Source organism: Macaca mulatta, chromosome 2, assembly GCF_049350105.2.
Source record: "Macaca mulatta isolate MMU2019108-1 chromosome 2, T2T-MMU8v2.0, whole genome shotgun sequence".
Lineage (NCBI taxonomy): Eukaryota > Metazoa > Chordata > Mammalia > Primates > Cercopithecidae > Macaca > Macaca mulatta.
Genome location: NC_133407.1, coordinates 133275724 through 133290754, shown reverse-complemented (window position 1 = coordinate 133290754; position 15031 = coordinate 133275724). Strand labels below are relative to the sequence as shown.

Here is a 15031-nt window from a genome sequence, read left to right as displayed (position 1 = left end):
CAACAACAACAAAAAAAGTTCTACCAACCCTAAGAGGGTGGGTTCTATTGATCTCATTTTACAGCTTAAAGAAATTGAGACTCCAAGAAGTTAAGTATCTTGAACACAGATGTAGTGGTTAAGTGGCAAAGCAGTGACCACAGACAGCACTTAAGCAGGGGCTCCCTCTCAACTTGTCCACATGCATTGCAGCCTCTCTGCCACCATGAGGTATCATCAGGTGCCTGGAGACCACAAACAAGAGCTTAAAGAAAGGTTAGAAGTTTAAAAGGCAAACGGAAACCCTAAACGTCTACCTTAGGATCATGCCCTCCAAGGTGTCTAACATTTTATTTAATAGTGTAGAGAAACACACTTGACTATTGTTTCACCTTGAAGGCCAAACTCAAACACTCCTATTTGTCCACAAAACTGCCTCCCCAGATCCCCTTCCTCTATTAAATGCCCCCAATTGCTGATGCCCACCCCGCCACAGGGACCACACTCTGCCTTGTATAATTAGCTGGATCCATGAGTTCTCTCTCCATCACTACACAGGGAGGGCACAGTATGATATATCTTTGAATTTTGCACGATCAACCAGGCATAGTACAGACTAGAGGACACGAGCATGTGGCTACAGTTATATGGCCTCAGTTTAAATCCAGGTCCCACCGACTTGGCATACCTCAGTTTTCCTCTCTGTAGAATGAGAATAATAAACTAATACATACACCCAGGGTTGAATTAACAGAGCTAATATTCAGAATAGTGCCTGGCACATAGGAAGCACTAGATAAGTGTTGTTTTTAAAATTATAATTAATATCATTATTGTTTTTATTTATTATGATCACCTCATGCAGATTTCACAAAGATTAAGTATGTTATACACACATAGAAACACTTAGAACGGGCTCACACGTAGTACATAATAAATGTGACCCATCGTTATTAGTTATTAATGTGCACATACTAGGACTCAATAAATATGTGTTGAACATGAATTTTTATAGATACACTAATGTCACAATTGTCAGTTTTTTTAACTAGTATAAAAGAATTGTTATGATTAAATGAAAACTATAAAGTGCAAAATATTTATCTGAACACTTTATTAGAAGAAAAGCAAAAAAGGAATTTACTAACATTGAAAGAACTGTACTGCATAATAACACTTGCCTTAGAGAAGACAACCACAGTCAAGCAAATGCAAACACCTTCCAAAATGCCAGGCTCACTGCTAGGTAATAAAGAAAATAACAACAAGAACATCTGCTAACATTTACTGAGCACTTACTATGTGTCAGGCGCCATGCTAATATTTTTCCCACAGTCAATGTAACACTTATATTCTTGAGACTCCTGGAGGCAGGCCCCTATTTGCCAGATGAGGAAACTGAAACTAGACGTCACCTAGACTGCCCGAGGTGACCCAGTTAGTTAGGGACAGACACTGATGCCAGAACAAGGCTCTTTATCTCTATGCTAGTGGTTCCCTGCAGAGTGGACAGACCAAAAAATAAAAATAAAAAATCAAGAAAACTCTCAGAAATCAAAAAACGATTGACAGTTTTGTTTTGCCAAGAATGGATTATTATGTCATCAAAGAAAGGGCATTTTTTAATATGAAGACAGGAGAAAAACATCTCAGCATAAGTCCAAGAAATGGCAGCGGCCTTATACCCAAATATATGTAGGTATGTGACACAACAGTCTTTGTCTTTCTCATTTCACCCCGAACCTTTAAAAGTTCACACACCTTTGTGAATCAGCACTTGGGGATCACTGCTATATCCCGTATAGCCATGATAAACCTAATACTCACTTTCATTCCCATTTCTAATTTGCAGAAAATGTAATAACAGCTGTCTAAATAGTACTAAAGATTTAAGAAGAAATTGGAATTAAATTAAGACAACCGTGAAGTCTGTCCAGGAAAAGGACATTAACAACTACAAAGCCATGTGCACTGAGTAAACCAAACAAAAGGACTATGAGCCTGAAAGATGCTACTATGTTTTAAAATGTTTTTAGGTCCAAAAGACCTGTAGAGACTTCCTCTGCTCCCAGGAGCTCATTCAACAGTTTCACATTTGTTTCCCTGCCATGACTATGCCTATGTGAATTCTGGGCTCACTCTAGACATTCAGCGCTTTTCCTCTGCCACCCACCATTCAGATCTCGTTCCCAGGAGAACACACGAAGGTTTCTCAAACCTTACTGGAGGAAACAGCGTGCAAACAATTCATTAAAACCTTTTCCCATAGTGTGTGTCTTCCCATGACACAGCCTTAACCACCAATATGACCAAAATGAGATTCACATAATCTAAATCCAGCAACTTCAGATTCCTAAAGGCAAGGATGTCTGGGTTAGAAATGAAACATGTCCTTACTCATGAAATATTTGAATATCTGAGGTAAGCCCCAATGAACAATATATAAATTCCTCTTTGGAGAAAGTCTAGTAAGTATCTATTTTAAAGGAAACACAATATTCATTGCAAAAACAAAAACCAAATGCCTTACCTTGAGTGGGTTATGGTATTAAGGAAGAAAGCAACACATACTCAAACAAATGTTTATTGTGTCGCTCATTGTTCTAAGCCACTGGTTCTCAAATGGGGGTGACTTTGCCCTCCACGGGACGTCTGACAATGTCCAGAGACATTTTTGGTTGCCATAATTGATAGAGGCAGCAGTACTGGCCTCTAATAGGAAGAGGCCAGGGATGCTGCTGGACATCCTGCAACGCATAAAACCATCCACAACAGGGAATTATCTGGCCCAAAATATCAATAGCACTGAGGTTGAGAAACTTTGTTCTAGGCTCTGGGGACACAAGAGTGAGCAAGGAACAAACGGAAAACCCTGTTCCCTTGGAGTTTGCAGTCTAGCGTGGAGAAACATATACTAAACATAACATATTGGAAAATTATACAGTAGATTATAATACAAGCCCTATGGGAAAAAATATATAGCTGGACAAGGAAGACAGAGACCTTGAAGGAATGGCAATTGCAAGTGCTGTGGTCAAAAAGGGTCACACTATCAGTGTGATGGGAATGATGTTTAAAGAAAGAACTGTAAAGAAAATAACAAGAACAACATCTGCTAACATTTCCTGAGCACTTACTATGTGCCAGGCACCATGCCAATATTTTCCCACAGTCAATGTCACACTTAATGTTCTTAAGACTCCTGGAGGCAGGCACCTACTGGTTGGTGGAGGAGTGAGGACTGGGGCTGTCTGGGCAAAGGATGGTCAAGGCAAGTGCAATATACAAATGCCCAGTGGTGGAAGGGCCTGGGGTAGTCCAAAAACAGTGAGGAGATCAGCCTGGCTGCAGCAGAGGGAGGTAGGAGGCAAGCAACAAGAGAGAAGGTCAGGGCTGACATCTTAAGAACCTGGAATTTTACTGGGAGAAACTAGGAGCCATTGGCAGGTTCTGAGCAGAGAATGACAGGATCTGACTTGATGTTTAACACAGGGTTGCTTGATCTCAGCACTATTAACAATTTGGGACCTGATAATCCTTTGTTGTGGGGGCTGTCCTGTGCACTGTAAGATGTTTAGCAGCATCCCTGGCCTCCACCTACTAGAGATGGATAATGATCCCTTCCATTGTAACAATCACAAATGTCTCCAGACACTGTCAAATGACCCCTGGGGGCAAAATCACCTCCAATTGAGAACCAGTTTTAACAGGAACATTGTGGCTACTGTACTGAAAATTCACTAAATGTGGACATTGCAGTTTAAAAGACTACTGCAATAATCCAGGCAAGGGCTGATGGTGGCTTGGACCAAAGTAGTAGCAAAGGAGTTGGTAGCGGGCAGATTCTGGACATATTTTCAACTCTAACTACTCTGGACAATCCAGAGAAGACAGTTGATAGGCAGAACGGCTACAGCAGTCTTAACATACCAATTTCAACTTTTTCCAACAAACACTTATAAGAAGTGAGGTGCCCCAGCAAAGACATAAGACAAAAAGCAATGAGAGAGAAGGCCCTGAACAATGTGTAGCCCTTTTAAGTCACACAACAGATGTCGACGACAATACCTTAGACAACTGTGGAAAACAGTATAGAGAAATGTTGCCAACTCCATATATTTATTCACAGATTTTATTTAACTGGTTTATTTCAAAGAGCATGTGTGTGCTCCATATACAAGTTTTACAACAACTTTTTTAATTTAGCCTTCCTTTCCCTGCTGGTTCAGGCCCACACCTGTTTCTAGCATTAACGTGTGAAGCCATTTCTTCCCACATACCCACATTTTTCCTTACACGTGCCTGCTAGCTAGCTACTGAGGACGTTCACCCTTACAAGTCTTTTTTGCTGACTCTGAAAAAGAACAGGCCCAAATCGTCCAACATGAGTTTCACGGCACTCATTTGGGTTTTTCCAGATGGTATTTTCCTCGCTCTCTCAAAGTGATTTAATGTTATGTATCAGCTACCATCAGAAATGTTCCAAACAGTCCGGTTAATTTATTTCTTTCAGGATTCCACACACACACTCATTCCCTCATTCTGGCCGTGTAAGCATTTGCTTATAGAAGCAAAAGCAGAGACTGCCCAGTAAAACACTGGTCCCTTCAGCCGAATGCAGATAAAGCCCTGATGAGCATAACCAACAATACCCTTCACACAATATTACTCAAAACCCCCAGCCCCCAACACACACAATCTATGCTCACACACAAAACAGCCATTATGAGGAAAAACCACCAACTAAAGGCTGGTTTTATACGTCGAACTGCTTAGGCGGTTTCCTTCCAATCTGCCATGAAGCATCTACAAAGAGGCTTCTTCAGCAATGGCAGTCAGTAGGTCCGCTGTTCCCAGATTTTCTTCCCCAACTGGGATAAAGAGTCCTGCCACAGCCCTGAAGGAAATAAACCTGGTTGCACTTTCCACTAGAAAAAGAATCAGCCCAGTGCTCGCCACAGGCCAAGATTACACCACCTGGCTCCTCATTCAGTTGCCCTGCTCCACTCACCCTCATTTCAGGACCCTCTCCCACTCTGCCGGCCAGGCCCATTCACCCAGGCTCCACCCACAGCGAAGGGCAGGGCAGCAAGGTACAGCCGGGTGCAGAAGTCCTGCTGGATCCTTCCAATGATAGCCTTATCCCAGCTCACAGCTTAGAGGGGTGTAAATAAACCCTTCTCTGCTATTCCAGCCTCCATTGACCATGTCCCTTTTAGTAACCACCGTAAATGAGAAGTACGAGGTGTCCAGAGTGCCAGCCGGACAGACAGAACGGAAGACACCCAATCCATTTCGACAGACAAGTGGGAATGGAGGCAGCAAAAAGGGTGGCTCAAAGGAAGTGGGCACTAGAGGGGATGGGGCATCACAGCAGTGGATGTCTTCACTCCTCTCCTGAAAAGTTTTTGAAGTCCCCAGCGAATTAAACACGTGTCTCTGCCAAGCGGGGTACACTCCCAGTAACCCCCAAGACCAAGGCTCATTTCCCCTCTGCAGTGAAGGCCTGGATTTGAATGGGATTTCCAGGGAGTTTAACTTGGACTAGGGGACACGCCCACCGCTGCCCTGGCCCCTCCCGCGCCCGCTTGCAGCGGTCTGGAGGTGAGAGGCGAAGCCCAGAGAAACCTCACCTGCAGGAGCCCAGGGACTAATTTCCCCACAGGGACCGGACTCCCAAGAGGTGACTCCAAGCTAACTAATTGCTTCCCTCCAATGTCGCATCCTAACCCACCCAAAGCTTCCCTCTCCGAGCCCTCAACCCGCTGGGATCTTCAGAAAGGGGGTTCACTAGAACTTTCTCCCCCATCCCACCGGGACAGCGTCCCGGCCCGGCGCTCCTCCTCCCCCACATCGCGCCAGATCGTTCCCCAGCCCCCACTCAGTCTCAGCAGCTGGCATCCCCAGCCGAGGGTCCCCGCGCCTGGACGCTTCGTCCCCGACGACCCACAGCGCCCTCCGAAGTGCGCTCCATCCGAGCCTCCTAAAGGCGCACTTGGGCCGAGCGGGCGCGGCCCCCAACTGCGGGGGGCAGTTCGCCCTCTGCCCCGGGGCAAGGGCACTGGGTCCTTGTCCCAGAGCTCCCGCGATCCGCTCTCCTCGCCCCAGAGTGGCAGACGCAGTGGCCCCCAGCCGCCTGCTGCGCCTCTGTCCAGCTGTCACCACTCACCTGCTCTTCAGCGGTTGACTTTTGAGTTCGTAATAGGTTTTGGGCTCTTCATGAAACTCCTCCCCGACTTCGAAATCCGGCACGATCCCCGATTCCGACTGCATGGCTCCTGCTTCCCGTCCTTCCACTACTGGAAAGTGAGAATAGAGCCCGGGGGCGGACGGAAGGTGGCTGGGCCTGGGTCCCTCGAGCCGTGCGCCCCCGCGCAGCGCCGAGCTCTGCCCGCTCGCCGGCTCGCGGCCGCCCGCCCCAGCGCGGGGAGTTTACACTCCTACCCGGGCGGGAGGGGCCGGCGGCCGAGCGCCGCCTGGGATCTGTAGTTCGGCCCGGGTGGGGCATTCCCAGCTCGCCTGTGGAGCATCTACCACTAAAACTACAGCTCCCAGAAGGCTAAGCGGGGGGAGCGGCAACGTGGTGGACACCGCTAGTGCAACTCCTGTTTGGATTCATTGTCAATGTCAGCAGCTCCTCTCCCTCCTCTCTCCCCACTTGCTTCAAGGGTACAGAATTGGCTACTTAATATGAATAAGAACGGACACAGACTGCTCTTCTACCGTCACTCCCACCTCTCAGCTCAGACATCTGCGAGGGCACGCCGAGTGCTAATTTTAAAAATAAGATAGTCAAGGGTTTTGGCACGAGAAAGTTTTAGCATTCGAGCCTGTCTTAAAATAAAAAGACTTCCTATCAGCCCGCATGCTTCCCTGGGCTCCTGCGACACATCAACTTGTCCTCGGATTGGAACAACGAGGAAGAACTTTCCTTCGCTTTGTAATGAAAACGTTATTGGAGAAATTGTTCTTGTGCGTTCCTTTTCTAAAGTCTGGACTTTCACAATACTATTCATCAGTTGAATGGCTCTTTCCCCTTTATCCAAGTAGCCACTTCTAATCTAAAGCAGCAACTGAAAGATTCGGTTAATTTAAAAAGGCACAAAGTTACAGACAGCGTCGTTGCTCTCTGCTTTTAATTACTCAGTTGACTGGGAGTTCAAATGAGGTTTTTCCTAGCATTTCAGCACTGAAGATGTACAAGTGTCGACTCCTTCCCGAGCTTCCCGGAATTCACTTCGGGAAGAGAATTTTAAAACTCTCTGTTGTGGCTCATTTGTACTTCTAGTTCCTTTCCTCTGATTAGCTCCAGTAGGACGTGTTCCTTCTTTTTAAAAGTGTTTTGAGGCATCAGGGAGGCAGTATAGAGTTACAGTGGCATTTAAAGGTATAAGACTCAGAGTTGAAATCCCCAGCCCTTCTAAGAAGAGCTGTGCAATCCTGAGAATGTCACTTGGTTCCTAGAAGCCTCCATTTCTTCATCCATAAAAGAAGAGATTGGCAAACCAGTTTTAGAAGATGTTGCAAGGTCAAATGTAAGAGAAAGTGATTTGCAATCTATAAAAACCCTTCTCAGTGGTCATTCTTTAATAGGTCTTGAAGTTTTTCCTTTCAGATTAACATCTCATCTTGGTGTTTGACCTTTTAGAATTAATAAACAAAATGACTGTCCTAGGAGAAAACTCTAAAGAGGCTACAGTGACAACTGGGCACCTTCCAGGAGTTACCCCTTTGCATGTCTTGCCTCCCACTGAAACATTTTAATTTCACATCAGAAAAGATCTCCAGTAAGATGGATCGATGTTAGGGCTGGAGTTCTCAAAGAGATTTGGAAAAAGTGCAGAAGGCACACTAGGTTGCAGTAGCAATTACCAATTTTTCAGAATAACAATTGATCCCCAACATACGACTTTTAGGCCCTTCCCTGGAACCATTAAAATAAGTCAGAATACCTGAGAACACACATAAGGAAAGTGGGAGTTTTGTGCTCATAAAAGTGGGATCCTAGATTCCTTAATACATGGACTGCTGGAGATTAGCTGTCAAAAGCAAACAAAGAAAACTTGTTTCCTTCATGTTCTCTGGCAGAGAAAGAAGAAAGATCAAACATGAAGAAAACACGCAGTCTAGACTTCTAATCTCATCTGGGCTCTCAATTATCAGTGCTTGGAATATGGGAGGAGGGGTTGTCATAATAACTTACGGATATTACAGACATTTAAGGGGTATGGGCCAGAGACACTAAACATCTTGCACAATAACAAACTTTCTTGTCCAAATTTCAGTGGTATGTATCCCCATTGAGAAACACTGGAGGCTGCCTAATCTTTGGGCTCACCAGAAGTTTTTTAATCTGAGGGAAGCTATGGATCCTCTTCTTAGAAAATACAGATAGAAACAAAACTGTGCATAATTTTGTTCAACTGACCCATTGAAGGCTATCACAGACTTTATGTTACAACTGCAGTTTATAACTTCTTTAGATCTGCAATGAAACAGTCTACCCATCACTTATTACATCAAATAGTGACCTTCCAGACCCAAGGGACTGACCTCAAAGGAAAAAAAAATCAGGAAAACCAAGACCCCTGAATTCATCTCCAACTAAGTAAACCCGGAAGAGAGATCTCCGGGATGCAGACTTCTGAGCTGAGGTTGTCCTGAGGTTCACACAGATAGCTGTTATTTTTTTCTCCTATACATTTTCTTCTGGTCTCATCCTACTCCTTGTTCAGGAAAACTTTTCTATTACACATGGCTGGGTTATCCATTACAATGCAGTCTGCTACCCAGTGCATTCTGATTCCTTTAAGACTGGACAGGGGACCTTGACATGACTAGAAGTCTTCCTTAGGACTTCTCTGCTAGGGCAATAGGAGAAGACTGTTTGCTTTTAAAGCCTGGTGCTAGAAGGAAGAAAATCTGGAGCTACTTACCCATGGCCACTTAGGGAAGCTAATCTGAAATGGAAGAGAATGAGATAAGATCAACAAAAGAATCAGAGACAAGCAAAGATAAAAAATAAAAAGTATGACAACATTGTTTCACTTCCTTGTTCCAACCATACCTGAAGTCAGATATCCTTGGACTTTTTAGATATATCAACAAAAAAAATTCCTTTTTGCTAGAACTATTTTTTTTGTCACTTGCAACCACAAGAGCTTTGCGTAATCACCATAAAAAATATTTCACTCCTTTAAATGGATGATTTTCTGTGGATTGCTATACCATTAATCCACATAACCAAAAGCTGGTCACCTGATAGATGTCCCCTGTAATCCCTCTTCATTAATGAATTGAGCCCTAGGATTAGGTACCACTTTGAAAAATAGATGATAACAGTCATTAGATCCATACATTTAAACTAAATGTATTAAATCTATTAAATCTATTAAAGGTACAAAAGCAATGACTACAGATTATAATTGTCAGTAATATTACATGTATTTATGTAATACATTACTTTTTACATACACTTGTCACATGCATCTCTTATTTGAGCTCACAAAAATCCTTCAGAGATGGATAGGCAAGGGTTCCCAATTTACTCCATACTAAATATGTGCAAGGTATGAGTATGGCAATGTGCTAGGTACCTGGAGTACAAAAATATATTTGACTTCCTCCCTGCCCTCATGAGGCTTACAGTCCACGAGTTAAGTCAAGGCTTGTAACACAATGAGAAACCACACATAAAGCAGCAATGCTAAGCAGCAGATACCCGGTGTATGATTTGTACTCTCATATCCTCTTAGCTCAACAGCTATTTTTGGTGCACCCACTCTGTGCCAGGCACATTGTGCCCTAGGTATGGGGAAATAGCAGTGATGACACATATGTGGTCCCTGCATATAGGACATGGTCCTTGACTTTTTAGGAATAGAAATGGGCAGGATTTAATGGATAACAAGAGCGATAAATAAATACAAGGGTCTAAGAAAAGAGCAATCACTGAGGGTAGGAATGTTAAGACTTCTGGAGGAGATGTGACTAAGCTACATCTTAAAAAAAAAAAAAAAATCTAGGGTATATGAAAACTGAATGTAATCAAGCCCCTAGATTTAACCACCAATTCACAGGAAAAAAAAAATGCAAGAGAGGAACTTGTCAATAACATCACAAAAATAGAAACAGACAACACAGAGATTTAGAAATTCTGTAAGACATTGAGAAATTCTTCAAAAAGTAAATAGCATGAAATAAAGGGGAAGGAAGAACTGGTAAAGGTTTTAGAAGATGTAAGAGACACATTAGGCATGTGAATTATATCTCAATAAAAAAATAAATTAGAGGCTAGCCTCGGGGCTCATTCCTATAATCCCAGCACTTTGGGAGGCCAAGGTGGGAGAATTGCTTGATCCCAGGAGTTTGAGACCAGCCTGGGCAATACAGAGAGACTTCATATCTACTAAAAATTATAAGTAAGTAGACAGGAAAAAAGAGACATGTCACTGAAATACCTTATGTGGACTTTATTTGGACCCTGATTCAAACAAACCAATTGTAAAAATTCATTCTGGGCCGGGCGCGGTGGCTCACGCCTGTAATCCCAGCACTCTGGGAGGCTGAGGCAGGCGGATCACGAGGTCAGGAGATCGAGACCATCCTGGGTAACACGGTGAAACCCTGTCTCTACTAAAAAATACAAAATAAATTAGCCGGATGTGGTGGCGGGCGCCTGTAGTCCCAGCTACTCGGAAGGCTGAGGCAGGGGAATGGCGTGAACCCGGGAGGCGGAGCTTGCAGTAAACAGAAATAGCGCCACTGCACTCCAGCCTGGGTGACAGAGCGAGACTCCGTCTCAAAAAAAAAAAAAAATTCATTCCGGGGAAAACTAGGAGAGTTTGAACATGGGCTGGAATTGAATGATATTTTAAAATTATTGTTAATTTGTATTAGGCATGATAAGAGTGTTATGCTTATCTCATTTTTATACTCTGTTAGAAATACATATAAAGTATTTATGGGTGAGATGATATGATGTCTTGGAGCTGCCATAAAATACTCCATCTCCTCTCCTTCTGTCCCCAAAAAGGCATGGGAAAGGAAAGATGAAATGTAAATGGTAAAATGTTGAAGCCAGGTGACAGGTTATGGGAATTCACTGTACTATTCTCTCTACTTTAGTGTCAGCTTGAAAATTTTCATGATCAAACGTTTTTTAAAAAATAAAGTAAGAAAAGAGAGAGGAAACTATCACAACAGTTTATTAAATGGGTTGCAATTTCTGATGAAATTAGATTAAAAAGCATGTCATTCAAAAAGAGAAAATGGACATGATGAAGATACAGAAGCAGGATTGTGTCTGATATGTTTGGAAATAAAGAGCCAGCAGAAACTAACTAGGGTGTATTTCAGCAGAAGGGAATCTTCAAAAGTCTACTGAGTAGCTCACCAAACCTAAGGAAAGGCAGCAGACTCTAGCTTATAAGCCATGAAACTGGGAACAACTCCAAAATCTATGCCATAGAACTGGTCTAGTGAAGGCACACCCACACCACTACACCTCCCACCACTATTGTGTCACTAAACATCATAGCTTGCACCTCCAATACTGCACACAGGACACTGTCAAAATGCTGCTACCACCATCCACCACCAAAATGGATTCGGCAAAGTCCTGGCTACTTCACCTGCTTATCTTCCAATCCAGTTGGTGGTTCTAGGTTTTGTGCCCAAGCCCTAACTGCAAAAGATGCTAGCTATCCAAAACTCTTTCTCTATTTTAGAGACTATAAAATTAAAAAAAAAAAAAAAAAAAAAAAACCTATTTTGCAGCCTCCCTGGCAGGAATATTCAGTCATGTGTCCAAAAACCCAAAAATCTTCCCATTCCCCACCCTTCTTAAACACAATTCAACTTTTGTTTCTGTTATTTGAAATACATTGTAATGAGCACAGGAGTGAACAGTAAGGAGGCTATCTGGTTATCTAAAAAGAGGGTGAGATAGGTATACATGAAGAAAAATATAAATAACAGGAAAATATCAATGAAACAGGATGATGGGGTTGGGGAGAGGAGATGATCAACAGCGCAGTTTGCTGCACCTGCTTTCTATGTGTGCCAGGGCAGTGGGATAAATGCCAAGGCATGGGCCCTGCTCCCCAAAAATAATTTAAGCTACACAAAGTTTAGACACGAAACATGTCAAATAGGAAGGTAATTAATTTTCAAGGCATGAATCTGTTTAATGGATTTTTAGGGTCTTTTAACTTTTTGGATTATGGATTTCTCTGACACTCTGTTGAAAGCTGCAGACCTCCTAACCGGAAAAAAAAAAAAAAAAAAAAAGAAGTGCACAATAGAAATTTCATTTGCAAGTTCAGAGGCACCAAGAACCACCCTGTGGTCTACTGTGGCTCCTCCTGGAGTCTGTGGATCATGAACTGCTAACTTCTAAATATATTATTCTTGAAGTATATGTACTTTTCTAGAGCCACTGCAGAGGGCAAGGGGGCAAGGGAAGAGTGTTATATTGTGCGAATCAGGAGAGGAAGGTGTTGTGCCCTTCTCAAAGTGTCATCCATGAGCCATGTCCATGAGAATCACCTAGGGTGCCCATTAAAATGCAGAGTTCCAAATCCAGAGCTAGAACTATTAAATCAGAATCGCCAAGGGGTGAGGATGAAAAATCTGCATTTTTAGCAAGCTGCCCAGCTAGTTCTTATGCATGTAGGAATTTTAGAACCACCGCTTTAAGGGATGACATCGAACCAGGCTGAATGAAATCACAACAAAAATGAGAAGAAGACAATTTGAAAACAATCCAATGTGAACTTTGAAGAGCTTGGATCTGAATATAAAAGGTCATATAAAGGAAAGGACTGGCTGTGCTCTGCAAGGTGACTTAAACGAGTTAGAAATGATGTTCTGATAGGTCTCAAGAGTAACTCATTGCAATGGAGCAACTGTGAAGAGTCAACAGGGTTCAGAAGTCAGCGCTGAGCTTGAGGGTGGCTTTACCTTGTTTAAAACAAATCAGTGCCTTTGTAGCTCATGAGTCCCAGCCCGGCAGATGGCAAGAGATGGTTGTCTCCCCAGAGCTACTAAGGCAGGAGCGAAAGAGGTGTTGGACCCTGATGTAGACTTAGAGACTCCAAACCTAACACTGAGCAGTAACTCAGTGGTACTGAGGCTCATGCTTTTAATTCTTATTCCAAAGTGTCTCACAGGATTGGAGCAAGAAGGAGAACACAAAATATTTCATGACATAATGTAACAAAAGAAGGAATATAAACTTCAAAGTGAGCATTGCTGCTTCTCTGTCGTCCTTTACACAGCTACCAAAGCAACATTACTTGCTTTTATGTAAAATATTCTGAATAAACTTATTTTTATACTAGAAAAGTAATAATATTTATTATTTAAAAATTAGAAAATGCAGATAAGTAAAGAGGAAAAAAGCACTCGTAATCCTACTATTCAGATATTTATACCTAGTCATATGTAATTCAGTATGTTCATATATATGTATAGATATATAAAGAAATATTCAAAAGGAGATCACACTGAATATACAGTGTTGTCACTGACTTTTCCCTGTCTTGAATTTATTATGTGCTTTTCCTTGTCTACAAATTTATTTTACTATTTTTAGAATATATAATATTTTCCACTATATACATTTACTAGAATTTATTTTTTTAATCTCTGCAATGTTGGACCTTCATTTCATTTCCAAGATTTCACTCTTATAGGTAAAGATAGCATCGCTATTTTCCTAGTAGCTAAGTCCCATTCACATTAATTTCCTAGAAATTGAATTGCTGGGCCAAAAAGCACTTCTGTTTTTGAAACTTTTGTGAAGAGGTATCTTTCTAGAATACATATCTCACTTTCCCCTTTCCCTGATTGAAACCTTTCAGGATTCCCATTGCTAAAGAGTAAAGGCCAAGCTATTTAACCCTGGATACCCAACTCTCCATGTCCTGGGTCCACCTACCCTCCCTTCATCCTCTCAGATCACCCCCTGAGTTTCATATTAAGCAACTGCAATAACCCCAAACTGCTTCAAGTTCTCAGAATTTGCCAGCCTGTTTTTCTCTTCCCCTTTGGCCTAAAGCAATTATTTAGACTAAAAACTCAATCAGGCCTGGCACAGTGGCTCACACCTATAATCCCAGCACTTGGGGAGGCTGAGGTGGGCAGATTGCCTGAGCTCAGGAGTTCGAGACCACACTGGGTAACATGGTAAAACCCTGTCTCTACTAAAATACAAAAAATTAGCTGGGTGTGGTGGCGCACACCTGTAGTCCTAGCTACTTGGGAGGCTGAGCACAACGATCACTTCAGCCCTGGAGGCAGAGGTTGTGGTGAGCCGAGATCGTGCCTCTGCACTTCAGCTTGGGCTACAGAGTGAGACTCCATCTCAAAAGACAGAGAGAGAGAGAGACAGAGAGAGAAAAAACCCAATCAGGTGTTACCTTCTTCAGGAAGCCTTGCCCAACTCTACCAACCTTCACCAGATCCCCAGGTTGGTTTTGGACCCCATTCCTAGATCCTTCACATACACTGTCTGTAATACACTGGATTATAATTATCTACATAACTTTTCATACACATCCACCAGCACCATCACACACATACCCAGTATACCCCTACCCTTGCCCAGACTGTGAGCTCCTACAGGGATGGGACCATGCCCATGATAGATACTCAGTAACTGTCTATTGAATGAGGGAATAAATTAGCTGTAAGTAAAAGAAAAAATGTTTTCTAGCAAAGTCACATTGGCTCCTTTCAGTAATAACAAAGATAACGCACATGAAAATGGGATTTTGACTAGGTTTTCCATAGTGTTCATGTGTAACAAATAGGCAAATATTGATTGAACAAAATAACTAACTGCTTCATCACTAGGGCTGTATCCTAGCCTGAATTGATTTATCAGAGCAGAATTTAGCCTGTGTCCCAGTGGCATTCCTGATAAGGAGCTGAGATCTTTCAAACAACAGGCAAACATGTTAAGACTTGCTGCTGGGTGATTTGGATAAATATGCTGAAAAGTAACTGAAAGAAGCATATTTAGCACTTATTAAGGTTACTGAAATAA

At 42.6% G+C, this 15031-nt stretch overlaps 1 protein-coding gene across 4 annotated transcripts in view; it reads right to left on the bottom strand.

The window, feature by feature from the left end:
* MITF (melanocyte inducing transcription factor) overlaps positions 1-6390 on the bottom strand; it is a 222985-nt gene extending 216595 nt beyond the window's left edge. For all 4 annotated transcript variants that reach the window (XM_015130392.3, XM_015130394.3, XM_015130393.3 and 1 more), the window contains exon 1: positions 6149-6390. In XM_015130392.3, the coding sequence (XP_014985878.1) occupies positions 6149-6252 (104 nt within the window). In that variant the 5' untranslated portion in view covers positions 6253-6390. The remainder of the gene's footprint in view (positions 1-6148) is intronic.
* Between the last annotated feature and the right edge of the window lie 8641 nt (positions 6391-15031).